The sequence below is a fragment of the Lynx rufus genome, unplaced genomic scaffold, assembly GCF_022079265.1.
Source record: "Lynx rufus isolate CCGP_SWC_20201006 ecotype Redwood Valley unplaced genomic scaffold, mLynRuf1.p SCAF_2, whole genome shotgun sequence".
NCBI lineage: Eukaryota > Metazoa > Chordata > Mammalia > Carnivora > Felidae > Lynx > Lynx rufus.
This window is the reverse complement of record NW_025814834.1, coordinates 125,373,137-125,387,845: the sequence shown is the minus strand read 5'-3', so window position 1 is coordinate 125,387,845 and position 14,709 is coordinate 125,373,137. Positions and strand designations below refer to the sequence as shown.

Genomic DNA, 14,709 nt, shown 5'->3' with positions numbered 1-14,709 from the left:
TGCGTGTTTTATTCGGATATATTGGATATATATTAACTTCAGGGGAATTCATACCTTTAACTATTAAGTTACCCCACCTAAGAGCCTAGGATGTCTCCATCATTTGTGCCCCTTACTGGAGTTTGAGGAGGTACTCTTACACAGTTCTCATTTATTCTTGCAGAGGATGAGTCACGATCCATTGTAATGTCTGTAGCCATAGTTTAACTACGGGATTTTGTGTTTTTTCATCTGATAATACACTTTCTCCTTAAATAATTACATACAGAGACTCCCGCAAAAATTTAATCCTCACTGAGGGAGTGATCTGCTTCACCCATTGCTTTACTATCTGAAGAACTTTCAGATAAAATGGAGAGAGAACATAAGCCTGTTTGGCATCATGGAATAAATATTTAACTTTGTGAAGTGGAACGGCTCTTAACGGAAGTAAATCGGAGAAGCCATGCAACATGGGTTGAAGGACTAACACTGGAAAAAATACTAGTGATGGAAAGTTTTATTTAACCAGGAAGAGGACAAGGAAAGAACACGTGACTGAAAGAGGAAGCACCAGTGTGTGGTTCCTTGTGCTGCAGTGACATCTCTCACCGAAGGGAAGGGTAGAGGAAAAGCTGAAATTGATCAGCTTATTTGTACTGTCCTGAAGTTAAACACCTGTCATTCTGGCCAAGCTAGCGAACCCAAAAAGTTCTCTAAATTGGACTTCTACTAAGGTACAAGCATCTCCCACTCATCCTGTCCATAGAAGTAATTTCTCCCATCAGTTTCCGTTCCCTTTAAAATGGTGGCCACGAATGTACAATGACAGACAAGAATTCAGCTACAGAATGGGCACTCAAGGTTAGAGGCACGTAACTTGACATTGATGTACCCTGTAAGCCAAAGTGGAAGGACATCTGGGGATTTCTTGTGGGTGCAGGAATATAAACATACATGAGGTGTGATCCCTGCGCTCAAGGAGTGCATGCTCTAGCAAGAGAGGCCGGTATTGGGCTCGCTCTGAAAGGAGGCGGTAAATGCTATGAAGACAGTGTGCTGAAGGGTGAGATTTCACAGAGAAGGTGACACTTTGAAGAGGAGCTTCAGTGGGAAGGCAGATGTGCCCAGGTGATAAGTTTGGACAGTATCTTATGAGCAATAAATAGTTACCACAGGTTTTTAAGTAAGGCAGAGGCGGGTTTCAGTTTATATGTTAGGGCTAGGATCCAGGATGTGGATTGCAGGTAGGATTGGTAGCAAGGAGACCAGCAAGGAGGGCCAGCGTAAGTAACTTGTTAAGCTAAAGAGGAAAATAAAATTCATGATAGTAATTTCTATAATTTTTTTTAATGTCTATTCATTTTTGAGAGACAGAGAGGGACAGACTGTGAGTGGGGGAGGGACAGGGAGAGAGGGAAACACAGAATCCGAAGCAGGCTCCAGGCTCTGAGCTGTCAGCACAGAGCCTGACGTGGGGCTCAAACTCACAAACTGTGACATCATGACCTGAGCCAGAGTCGGATGCTTAACCGACTGAGCCACCCAGGTGCCCCCATGATAGCAATTTAAAAGAGCAACCAGTGGCACCTGGGTGGCTCAGTTAGTTAAGCCTCTGATTTTGGCTGAGATGATGATCTTACAGTTCATGAGTTCAAGTCCTGAATCAGGTGAGCTCAAGCCCTGCTTTGGGTGAGCACTGCTTGCTTGCTTGCTTGCTTGCTTGCTTGCTTTCTTTCTTTCTTCCCTTCCTTCCTTCCTTCCTTCCCTCTCCTTCTCTCTCTCTCTCTCTCTCCCTTCCCTTTCCTTCCCTTCCCTCTCAAATAAAAATAAAGAGCAACAGATTTCCATTTCTCTCTCTCTGTCTCTCTCTTTCTCTCTCAAATAAAAATAAAAGAACAACAGATTTCCATTTCCCCCCATCTTCCCCCCAAAAAGTTCACACTCCACTCTTCCTTTCTGAAGCACTTGACTTTAAAGTGTTGAACATTTTTAACAAGTAAGGTAAAATTTCAGAATGTGCACTTTAAGAAAAATATAACCTCAAATAAGATTTCATCATTTTGAGGATTATGATAATGTTAATCATAATAGAAACATGTACATAATGGGTAGATGCCAGGCACTGTCTGAAGCATGTACATTTATAAGCTTGTTGGATAACGATAACCCCATGAGGTAGCTATAATTCCTTTTATGGGTGAGGTGATTAGAAGCACAGGGAATGTGAGTAATTTCCTCAAGAACACACAGCTAGTAAGTAATAAGAGGCTTAACCCCTGTCAGTCTTGCTGCAGAGTTCATGGCCTAATTCACTAAGCTATGGTCCCTCTCTCTGGTATTTTCAATATCCTATGTTTAGGGGAGCCTGGGGGGCTCAGTCGGTTAAGAATGCGACTTCGGCTCAGGTCATGATCTCACAGTCCGTGAGTTCGAGCCCCGCGTCGGGCTCTGCTGACAGCTCAGAGCCTGGAGCCTGTTTCAGATTCTGTGTCTCCCTCTTTCTCTCTCCTCCCCCACTCATGCTCTGTCTCTCTCTTCTCAAAAATAAATAAACGTTAAAAAATTTTTAATATCCTGTGTTTAACATATGGACAAGATAAGCATTTGGAAGTTTCAGCTTGACGGATAGGAGTGTGACAGCCTTAAGAGTCTCCCCTACCTGTCATCTCCCATGACCTGCCACCCAGAGGCAGGTGGTTCCCATGCTTGGTCATGAGAACTGCCTTCAAGGAACAGCAGCAGGTGTGGAGCCACTGGCAATGATACAGAAAGAAATGTTCAGTTTTGTCCCCTGTATTTGTGCTCTCAGAAAACAGAAGCAGTGAAGCCTTTATCGACATTTGTCGACACTTGGGATGATTCTATAAGTGTGTCTTTGGTATTTGTGCCAGGCAGAGCAGTTGCTCCTCTGTGAACGATGCGGGTTAGAGGCGTGCGTGCGGTTCGCAGACTGGCTGCTGTGTCCAGCACTCCTGAGACCTGGCGTTTGCTGGGTGCGGGGCGTGCGCTCCAGAAGCCCATAGAATGGGCTGCCGGATGGCTCCTGGAGCTCTGTCTTCTCGATGCTGTTGTTGAGTATGTACACTTCCGATTTCCTTGTTGTGCGGATGACCAAAACAAGGCGGAAGAGGCAAGTGTGTGCGGTAAGAATAGGGCTCCTGTTCTCTTCACACCTAAGCAGTGATCACAGCCACAGGGAGGAAATGGTAACATCCCAGTTCCAGACAGCCGGCCGCAGTGCTGCTCGTGCCGAAGTCACTAGGGTCGGGAACCCTCTGTGACGGTCTCACTCCCGTAGAGCACTTGGCCTCCACGTCTTTATGTACAAAGGGTCATGTTTCCTGTTTCCTCATTTGAACAGAGCATCATGGCCCGCCGTCAGGAACAAACTCCGCCCGGCAAAGCCCCGCCCTGCAGCACAGACCCATGGGACTGTCACAGGCCAACCACGTACCTGGGGACAGGTGAGGCTGCTCTCCCCAGGTGCGGGCTCTTCCCTCTCATTTCCCCCTTCTTCCGTACGCACCCCCACTCCCGCCCCCCCCCCCCCCCGTGAGGTCAGAATGAGAACTCTCGTGTTTTCCGCTGTCAGATACCTTCCCAGCTCCCCCCACCCCTCCCTCGGTACCTCATCCCTCCTCCAGCCTCATCCCAGGGCTCAACACAGTCATCCCATCATGCCCGACAAGCAGGGACTGGAGAGAAAGAAGCGACAGCAGCCTCTGGCTCCGCCACGCTCGGTTCCCCTGATTTTGGCAGGGAACCCCAGACCCACACGCATTGCTGTCTTCTCAGCCTGCCCAAGCGGTACCTGTAGGCACTTCCTCACCTCTTTTGTTGAAAATATTAGCCACGAAACAAAAGCGAGGTTGTCACAAATTCAGCATCTCCGCGGGCATCGGCGCTGCGGAGAGCTATTTCTCCCCGGCAGGGTCAGCTCCTCTGCCCTCTGGTTCAGCTGCTTGAGTGCAGCTTTCCTTGATAAAAAACTGCACCGAGACGCCCTCAAAATAAAAACCAGACCAAACCAACGTGGGATGTGGACAGAGCTGACGCGGCTGTTGACTGCCAGACGCACCTAGCGTCTCTGGCTCTCGACGCAGTCTGCCTTTCCGGCGGCCGGTCAGGAGAGTGGCAAGCTCAGCTTTGAAAAGAGACTAACCTGCCTTGGCTTTCAGACTGGTTTCATTCTCTCCGTCCCGGGAGTGACTGGATTTCTCTGTTCGTAGAGGTGCCGTAGAAGGCGAAATCGGGAAAGACGTCTCCGCCTCTTACCGACACTCATGGTCTGACCACAAGCACCTTGCCCAGCCTGACGCCGCCATGATTTCCGTCGTAGGCAGCCGGCACAATCAGGTAAGCAGCTACCCCCCAGGTGCAAACTGTTCTTTTCAGTGGCTAAACCGCTGACACTGGTGAGTTTTTCTTTTTAAAGAACCTAGGGAAAGCCTTTTATTGTTTTTATTTATTTTGAGAGAGAGAGTGCGCATGTGAGCACATGCAGGGAAGGGGCAGAGAGAGAGAGAGAGAGAGAGAGAGAACCCCAAGCAGGCTCAGCGCTGTCAGCGCAGAGCCTGACATGAGGCCCGATCTCACGAACCGTGAGATCACGACCTAGGGCAAAATCAAGAGTCGGACGCTCAACCGATTGAGCCACCAGGCGGCCCAACACTGGTGAATTTGTCTTGCAAATCAGTTCGGATACATTCGTCCCCCAAATGTCTTGCTGCGTGTTTGGCATTCCCTTAGCTTCCCTGAGAGAGTGTAAAGGGTAAAAAAGCTTACCCTGACGTTGGAGAAACAAGCACCCCCAGTCAGGTACTTAGAAATAGCAGGGTTTGAGTTCATCAAAGTAGGGTTTGGGTTGGGGTTTTTTTTTTTCTTTTTTCAGGAAAATTAGTCATAATCTCCTTAAAGGAAGCATTTCTCCAGACTCTTTTCTCTGATAGTTCTGTTGCCCATTGACCAAATAGTGGGAAAAAAACATATAATCTTCACATTAACTTGGGCTGCATTTGTAAAAAATTAGGTAGCTCTTCAACCCAAACTCCCATTCCTTTCTTATGACCTAGAAATGCACACGGACTGTATAAATGCTGTCTTCCAGCGACAAAGGTAGTCTTTCTTCAAACTGTCACTAAAGCAGTCCACGAAAACTTGTTTTCCTTACGCTCTTTCTCTCCCAGAGCCTTGGCTGTTACCCAGTGGAGCTAGAGCGAGGCCCCCGGGGATTTGGGTTCAGCCTCCGCGGGGGGAAGGAGTACAACATGGGGCTGTTCATCCTGCGTCTGGCTGAGGAGGGCCCCGCCATCAAAGACGGCAGGATCCACGTGAGTTCGCTTCCGTCCACAGCCTTTGCTTCTGGCTCCAGACTGGGAACTACTGAAAACAGTTGATCAAAGGGAGTGCGGAAACCCCCCAGAGCTAAGCAGCCAGGTTTTTCCATCACAGAACCTGAGAGCAGCCGCTCCTGGTTTGACGTTCTGACCCCTGGCGATTCCGTGTCCTCCCTCGAGAGTGCTAGGCTGTAGCTCGGTGACACTGTCCTCACCGTCTTGACTTTGGTCCATAAGGAAATTTTCTTTTTACTGACATCATCCACATTTGAGGGCAAATGGACTCATAAATAAAATATCCTTTTCATCTTATTAAAAGTCTTGGAAAAGCCAGGATAAAACAGAATCTTCAACTTCTTTCCAGAAATAATAGGCCCAGGATTTTTTTTTTTCCTCCTAGCTACCCTACAGAGGTAGCCAGAGATCAAAAAGCATGACTCTCCGAACCTTTACTATGATCTGAAAGACTAGAATTCGCATGGGTCGTGATCCATCATAGTTGCCCTCAATTCTGAAACACTAGCTTTGGACAGGGCAACTGCAGACCAGATTGTTTATGGGTCTGCACATAAGGTATTTTCCCTCTTTCTCTGAACATTACTTAAAGAGGAATCTTATAGAGGGGACGTGTGCTGGCTTCAATTTTTTAAAAAAATAGCCCACTGGCATCCCGTTACTTTATACATTAGATTTTACATTTAATGTACATTAAATTTTTTTTTTTTAAATTTTTTTTTTCAACGTTTTTTATTTATTTTTGGGACAGAGAGAGACAGAGCATGAACGGGGGAGGGGCCGAGAGAGAGAGAGACACAGAATCGGAAACAGGCTCCAGGCTCTGAGCCATCAGCCCAGAGCCTGACGCGGGGCTCGAACCCACGGACCGCGAGATCGTGACCTGGCTGAAGTCGGACGCTTAACCGACTGCGCCACCCAGGCGCCCCTGTACATTAAATTTTAAATTCCAGACAGCCTCCCCCCTACTACTCAAGAGAACTTTGTACTTCCTCCCTCTGCCACCAGTTGGCATCTGGGAAGATAATTTTTTTTTTAATCAGATGGTATATTCTAATAATGATTGCAGTTCTGATTTTTCCACATCACTGCCCCGTTCCCATGACTCATTTTGTAAACATGTGTCAAGTGTCTGCTTTACCCAAAGCTTTATGAGTGAGAACTGAATGAACTGGGAGAAGGGGTGGCCCTAAACCAAATAAGACCCCACCCCTCTTCAAATGACCGGACCTGTGCACAAGGTCAAAAGGCGGGGAGTATGAGTGGCTATGAGTGGAGATTTCATATGAGTGGAGAATGGGTGGCATTAGAAAGTGGGTTAGGATTTCAATAGAGAGAGCTTGGTCTTTTTTCTTCCCTCTCTTTTTTTTTTTTAATCTGGGTATACTTTAAATCTGCCGGTTTTTAAAAAAAATCTCCCATTGTATTGTCACAAAAAAACCAAACAAAAAACTAGGATGTAATTTTTAAAGTTTTTTTAAAAATTTTTTTAATGTTTATTTTTGAGACAGAGAGAGACAGAGCATGAGCAGGGAAGGGGTAGAGAGAGAGGGAGACACAGAATCTGAAGCAGGCTACAGGCTCTGAGCTGTCAGCACAGAGCCCGATGCAGGGCTCGAACTCGCCAACTGCGAGATCATGACTGAGCCACCCAGGAGCCCCAAAAACTAAGATATAATTTTCAAAAGTTGGTTCCAAATATAACCCTCACATGCACTAATCTCACAAAACAAATAAAAGGCAAACAGGCCTTAAAGCAGACAAAGTCTGTTTCTAAAACATGTCATTCTTTACAAATGAATGGGAGCTTCGGACTTTCAGGGTTAAATCAACTCTCATTTCAAAAGTAAGATCTGATGTTTGAAAGGGAGCTATTACTACCATGCCCAGGTTTGTTGTAAACTCTAAGAAATCAGCTTTTCAGAGAAGAATTCTTTCTCTGGCTACTAAATTATCAAAATCTTGACTTGCTAAGGATCATGGCTGCTTTGTACTAATGACAACTTACTCTGGTGCCACTGCCCAAATGATGAGAGTTTATCTCCAGCAAATTCACACTGCAGGGCAACCTGGGCATCCCTTTCTGCCCCATCCTCCTGCCTCCCTTCTCCCCTCCCTCTCTTTGTTAGGCTGATATCTGTACTTTGTGTCCTGTGCCTAGTATTTATTTCAGTATCTTCAGTCCTTTCATTTTTATTTTTTAAAAATTTTTTTTTTCAACGTTTATTTATTTTTGGGACAGAGAGAGACAGAGCATGAACGGGGGAGGGGCAGAGAGAGAGGGAGACACAGAATCAGAAACAGGCTCCAGGCTCCGAGCCATCAGCCCAGAGCCTGACGCGGGGCTCGAACTCCCGGACCGCGAGATCGTGACCTGGCTGAAGTCGGACGCTCAACCGACTGCGCCACCCAGGCGCCCCCAGTCCTTTCATTTTTAGAGAGAGAGAGTGCAAGCAGGAGAGCGGGGCAGAGACAGAGAGAGAAAGGGGGGTGGGGGGAGGGAGAATCTCAAGCAGGCTCCTTGCCCAGTGAAGAGCCCAACGCGGGGCTTGATCCCACGATCCTGGGATCATGACCTGAGCCGAAATCAAGAGTCAGATACTCAACCAAGTGAGCCACCCAGGCACCCCTCCAGTATCTTCAGTCCTGATCTGGGGCCTGAATATTCATACTAGATGCACTGTAGACATTTGTTGGAAGTGTAGAATGGATGACAAATACTAATGAGAGAATTGGGTTTTTTTTCAAAATCAGCTCCCAAAACTTATTACTAGGTAGACAAGACATTAGATAGATGAAGTAGTTAGCAGGCAATGTAATAGTGTCATTCAGGAAAAAAAGAAAATGGGAGCCTGTGATATAGATGGAAAAATGCTGAGAGTCAGGGGCATCTGTACATTTAGTGAGTCCTAAGCCATCCGTAAATCTGGTCGAGATCTGAGGAGGACAGAAAAAGGTGTTCTGGGCAAAGGCAATGAGATCAGCTGAGTGGGAAAGTCTCACATTCAGGAATAGTGTCAGATTTAGTTAGATCTTTACTGCAGGACAGAATCAGATTTAGAGAATGTCGTCTGTCATCTTCCAGGTAACATGTGTTTTCACTTAGTTTTGGCCCCACAAAAACCCTTTAAGGTAGGTGGCATTTTCCCCACTTATAGATGTAAAACTGAGGCTCTGGGAGACTAAGTCCCTTGCTGGCCTCACTCAGCCTGTGCCGGCCGTGGTGTGGCCCAGATCTTTGGTCCTGTGAGCCCAGCCAGGGTGTTTTCACGTCAGGCCACGGCTCATGCCTGTCTGGATTAGATTGTTCCAGGGAAGTATAGAGGTTCTCAGCGCCTTCTAAGAGAATGTAAGCAATGTGCTAGAAACATTGTGTAATTTTTTTTTTTTTAATTTTTTTTTTCAACGTTTATTTATTTTTGGGACAGAGAGAGACAGAGCATGAACGGGGGAGGGGCAGAGAGAGAGGGAGACACAGAATCGGAAACAGGCTCCAGGCTCTGAGCCATCAGCCCAGAGCCCGACGCGGGGCTCGAACTCACAGACCGCGAGATCGTGACCTGGCTGAAGTCGGACGCTTAACCGACTGCGCCACCCAGGCGCCCCAACATTGTGTAATTTTAATATAAACTGTAGTGGCTGTGGTTGACAGAGTAACTTTTTTGAGGAGCATAATTTTTCTGTCCCCTCTTCCTACTTCTTCCTTTGGTTCTATTCTCCTTTGTTCCTTTCTTTGCTTTCTCTCTCCTCTGTCCCCCATAATTTCATTTTTCAGTAACACAAACTTGAACTGTTATTTGTTCTATTTATCAAAAGATGCATTCTTCATTTTAAACAACAGAATTTTCAAAGAATATTCACGTTTCCCTCTTACAAGTGCCATTTTTTTGTCTGCGGCTTTGTATAGACCAGTCGAGGACTCTTCCCTGCTCTGAGGGCCTGTCTGCCACAAATTTGAAAGCCATGGGGTTCTAGTCTCCTTCCCGCAATGTAGTTTTAAAGTTAAACAAAAATGACACCTGGTGGCAAATCTGTTCAATTACAAGCTTTATTGCAATTTATTCGTTGTACCGAAAGAATCAGAAATATGCAGCTTAGGACACTGAAGTTAAGCCAAAGAATGTGACTGCAATTAAGGGAAACCTCAGTCATGTTTTACAAGATACGCCCAAAGCACGCTCCGAATACCGTCTACCTTAATTTCCATTTGTCTCATTAATCAGGACTGATTTGTCACTTGTCATTTGTATTTATTTCCTCATACAAATTATTTTTCTTCAATCACTTATTATTAAGGGAAATCTGGGTATTAGCTTTTATCTCACTCATATATTCTGGATATAAGTATTTTTATTCTGTTTATTACTTTTTTCCATCTTATGTTTATTATCTTATTTTGGTTAGTTTTTTTTTTAAGTTTTTTCTCCTATGTTAAGTCCACTTATCTTGTCATACCCTCCAATTATTCAAGAGATGCTTTTTTTTTTCCATAAATATGCAACAAAACCTTTTAATCTGTTTTCTTTTTCATAGTTGACATGTTTTGCGGTGTATACAGTGGGGGACGGGCTCGGGTAAATCTTCCTCCTGATGCCCTTGAAGTCCTTTGGGGGAAAACCAGGAAGTAGATAACTTGAAAAGGAACATCTGCTTGTGTTTGGTGTGTCACCAGGTTTTATCTCATTAAATCCCCGCCCGGACCCCAGGAGGTGGGTACTAACATTGTCCCCATTTCACAGAGAGGAAAATGAGACCCTCCGCCAGCTGGAGGTGGAGCCAGGGGTGAACCACAGACATTATGACTCCAAGGCCCTGCTTCCTGGCCACTGGGCTTCGCTGTATCTGTGGCTACAGACTTTCCTACCAGCTTCTGTTAAATAATTATTGAGTCACCTTCTGTTGTTATTTCTGGATTGTTTTCGTAAGCTCTTACAAATTTTTGAGCTGTTTGGAATGTCAGTTTTCCATTGTTCGCTGTTTTGATTTTTTTAATGTCTATTTTTGAGAGAGAGACAGGGTCGGGGTAGGGGAGGGGCAGAGAGAGAGAGGGAGACACAGAATGCGAAGCAGGCTCCAGGCTCTGAGCTGTCAATATGGAGCCTGATGTGGGGGCTCGAACTCACAAACCACGAGATCATGACCTGAACTGAAATTGGACACTTAACCGACTGAGTCACCCAGGCACCCCTCGGTTTATCTCTTTTAAAGCCAAACAAGCTTCTGCTCGTCACCTTGAAACATTTTATTTATTTTGAGAGAGAGCACGTGCACATGAGTTGGGGAGGGGCAGAGTGAGAAAATCCCAAGCAGGTTCCATGCTGTCAGCACAGAGCCCAACTTGGGGCTCAATCTTACCAACTATGAGCTGAAATCAGGAGTCAGACACTTGACTAAGCCACCCGGGCGCTGCTGAAACGTATTTTGAAATCACTACCATCGTTATCTTTTATCAGGTCGTTTTGCAAAAGTGACACTTGACGTATCCATGTTTCCCCCTTTTCTTTTGAAATACCTAGACAGCATTCTAGCAGAGGTACTGAGGCATCTCATTCTGGTCCCTGGTTTTATGTTACCTAGGGAAATTATTTTCCACTGAAGTCACGAGCATACACCCGTTACCGGTTTTAAATCAGTATTCATATGGATATACTCTCCAAGCTGAAGTTTTTATCTCCGAACATTTCATTCATCTAGTGCCTCATACATCTACAGGCTGTGCTGGCAACATGAAGGGGAGGGGGCAGTTCTCCGTGGAGGCCAGGAAAGGCTTCCACGATGAGGAGCCACCAGCCCGGGTTTTAGAAAATAAATTCCAGATTCAGCTCCTCTTGGAAAGTACTCTTCCTAGTGGGTCATTCAGACCCAGCCCTGTGGCATCATGTGGATCATAGAGACCTCACCTCTTCTGGCACTTCTCTTTTGGTTGAAAACTCCAGATCTCATTTGTGATTTCAAGGTGCCCGGATCCTGTTTCCTCCTCACATGTGACTTTCTCCTGTAGGATTTCTACAGAGCAAATAAAGCTGGATGCTGTCTCTTCCCACTGTGGTCATCCCTCCGCCCATCAGCTTTAGCAATGACACAGCACCATGTACAAGTTAGACGGTTTGCAAATGAGTCAGTAAGGTTGAGCAGCTGTCGAGTGGACGGAGCAGAATCGAAGGAGGATGCATAGTTTCATGTTGTTCCTGTGAATGTTCCCTCTCTAGGTTGGTGACCAGATCGTTGAAATCAATGGGGAACCTACACAAGGCATCACGCATACTCGAGCGATTGAACTCATTCAGGCTGGTGGGAATAAAGTTCTTCTACTTTTGAGGCCAGGGACTGGCCTGATACCTGACCACGGTAAGGAAAGGCTCTCACCTGGAGCTGAAAAGTTATGGAGGGGGCGACGACAGAAAAAAGAATGTCTGTTTGAAGGGGCTAGATATTTTGCTGGCTAGTTCAAAGGTAAACACCAGAACCATCGAAAGCTGCTTACACAGCAGGGTTATTAGAATATTACCAAGTAAGTGGCTTCAGGCGTGATTTGTGTTGGGATGGAATATGTTAAGCAATTTCAATAGAAAACTTGTAAGTTGCTTTTATAGAGAAACGTGCTTGTAAAAAAAACAAGGACGTCAGAGGCAAGTGATTTAAAGGTCATGAAAAACGTTTGAAATCTCTTCAAATGCCACTTACTTCCTCATTGTAAGATCTACTCCCTTAATGGAAGAGAAGTTTCTCTCAATGAAGAGTAGAAGGACTTTAGGCTTCTCTGGTCCCTTGTGGAGAACAAGTTGCTCTGACCCTACCTGGCATCAGGGAGGTGGATGGGACTGTCTGTTCTCCTGCACTGGGTTTCAGGTTCCTTGGTTTCGTTGTATGTTTTTGAAATACCACAGGATTTGAACATCATGTTTTAACTGAGAGCACTAGCCTAGATAGAGTACCGCACCACCAGGACTTGTCCCTTCTAGTTTCTGCACCCCCGCCCGACCCCGTAGAGCTTCTGAGGGACAAGTATAGACGTGACCTCCTGCGGTCCCCTTCCAGCCTATAATTCTCTGTTATTACCTTCCACCATCTGCTTGTAAACCATACGTTCCCAATGACATCTTTGCTAACTGCGCTGTGATTTTTTTTTTTTTTTTTACATAGTCCTAGGCCTTTTCTCTTCCTTCTTCAGGTTTGGCTCCTTCCGGTCTGTGCTCCTACGTGAAACCTGAGCAACATTAAGGCTTTCAGGGCTTTTCTTGGTCTTTCCTTAAAAAGACTTGGTAAATTTGCATGTCTTGTAAATCACTTCCTTCTTTTTTTTTCTTTTTAATTAAAAATGATGCTATTAAATACATCTCTTTCTATCTTCTGCACTTTTCAGTTTCCTTTTGACATTAAATTTGACAGCTTAATGCAAGAAAATTATTTGTAAATGCCCACGAACCTCATTCTGGTTACCTCAGTCGGGTGTCCTTGATTAGTGATTTTGGCATATCCATAAGCTCTATCCTTTGATGACAGCCAAATTAGTAAGCTTCTTGGACCAAGTAATTCGGTCCAATTTTATTATTTATTTCTTCTAAGTTTTTTATTGGGCTTTACTACTTAGGAAGACTTTATATATTATATATTATGTAATTATAAACTGGAAAAATGACTACTGTTATTTTGGGTACATTTAAACAACCCACCCTTCGTGCACAAGTACAGCTGTCTATGTAATCTAACTTTATAGAGATGGTAACATACATAAATTTTATTTATGAAATATTCATACTCAGGCTATTTAAGCAGTCAGTACAATTCGAATGGCTGTCAAAGTTCAAAACTTGCTGTCCCTATTTGTTGTAATTCTAAAATTTAATAATGTTCCCCTCAAATCACTTTTTGTAGGTGATTGGGATATTAATAATAATCCTTCGTCTTCAAATGTGATTTATGATGAGCAGTCACCATTTCCCCCAGCGTCACATTCTGCTTCCGTATTTGAGGGGTCCCCCATGCCAGTAACTGAAGAATCTTTAATGAGAGCTCAGATATGTGAAAAGACAGAGGAATTAAAGGGCGGTGTGCCTGAAAAGAAAAGCACTTTAAATGAAAATCAGCCTGATAAAAAGCAGCACTCTTTTCTCCAGAAAAATGTGAATAAAAGGGATCCACCCGGCAGTCATGGGCATGGTGACAAGAAAAATCTCTTAAAAGTAGAAACTGGCGTTACACAAAGAGGTAGATCTGCTAGTCCCAGGAAGCCGGCCAGCCGACATGCAGAAGAACGTTCAGACAAGATTCCCAGTCCTCCCACCACTGACCCCAAGAGAAGACCCAGAGATCGGTCCCTCAGCCCCAGGAAAGGGGACAGTAAAAGTGGTCAGACCGGCACCAGGGCAGGTTCTGGGCAGGATCACTGTGGAAAAAGCAGAGGACGATCTTCAAGCCCAAAGAAGCAGCAAAAGACTGAAGGCAGCAAAGGCCGACCAAATACTGAAGCCAGAGGACTAGAGTCTGAGAGTCAGAGAGGAGGGGGCCGCGCTAGGGACGGTGCTGAGCAGATCTCGGACGGCAGGGAAGGATCAGGTGCTGCCAGGAAAGACACAAAGCAGAGCCAGTCTGGGAAAAACAGGACAAGGTCCCCAGAGAAAAGAAGCAAGAGAATGGATGAAAAGTCTCTTCCGCCCAAAAAGACTAGTAACACTGCTAGTAGGCCAGAGTCTGAGCAAGAAGAAGGAAAGAAGGCCACCGTGGGAGAGACAAGTTCTAGCAAGGAGAAAACAGGAGAAAATGTCAAAAAATCAGAAAAGCTGAAGCAGGACCCTGAAGAAAGGATGGTTTTAAACAAAATGGAAGACCCCCGAGGAAAAGAACAAGAGGCAGCCGACAAAAACAGAGAGGGTGGAGGGTTCCAACCTGAGAGCGCTTCTCCCGTTAGGAAAACACCAATCACTCCAGGGCCCTGGAAGGTGCCAAGTGCAAATAAAGCCACAGGCACTACTGGTGTGGCCGAGAAACGGCTGTGACCTTTGGTATAAAACAAAGAAAAACAAGTCGTAATTTTTCCTTTCTAAAAAGCAGCATTTTTCAAAAACAAAAGTCATTTTTTCTTTTTTCAGAAATTCTGAAACACACACATTTTACTTTGAACATCAAGTTACCCAGGCTGCATGAAGGGCCTTCAGGACTGCTAAGAACCAACCGTCCCCCGGCTGGCTGCCCTCCCGCGTGCTCATCCGACATGCCCGGCTCGGGTGCCCCGGCCCGTCGCCGTGAGTGTCCATGCTGATGTGCACACAGTGTGGTCACAACTCACTTTATATCTGTGCCAAGTTATCTACTGTATCACGTGTTTTGTATCCGTCTCAGATAATTCCACAGTAACGAAAAAACTAGGTTTGGCTTG

The 14,709-nt window shown here is 45.4% G+C and overlaps 1 protein-coding gene across 1 annotated transcript in view; it reads left to right on the top strand.

Moving 5' to 3' along the window:
• MAGI3 (membrane associated guanylate kinase, WW and PDZ domain containing 3) overlaps nucleotides 1-14,329 on the top strand; it is a 100,543-nt gene extending 86,214 nt beyond the window's left edge. The window contains exons 17-21 of the mRNA XM_047082297.1: nucleotides 3,344-3,446; nucleotides 4,212-4,338; nucleotides 5,169-5,312; nucleotides 11,543-11,681; nucleotides 13,209-14,329. Coding sequence (XP_046938253.1) covers nucleotides 3,344-3,446; nucleotides 4,212-4,338; nucleotides 5,169-5,312; nucleotides 11,543-11,681; nucleotides 13,209-14,329 — 1,634 coding nt within the window. The remainder of the gene's footprint in view (nucleotides 1-3,343; nucleotides 3,447-4,211; nucleotides 4,339-5,168; nucleotides 5,313-11,542; nucleotides 11,682-13,208) is intronic.
• Nucleotides 14,330-14,709: the final 380 nt, after the last annotated feature.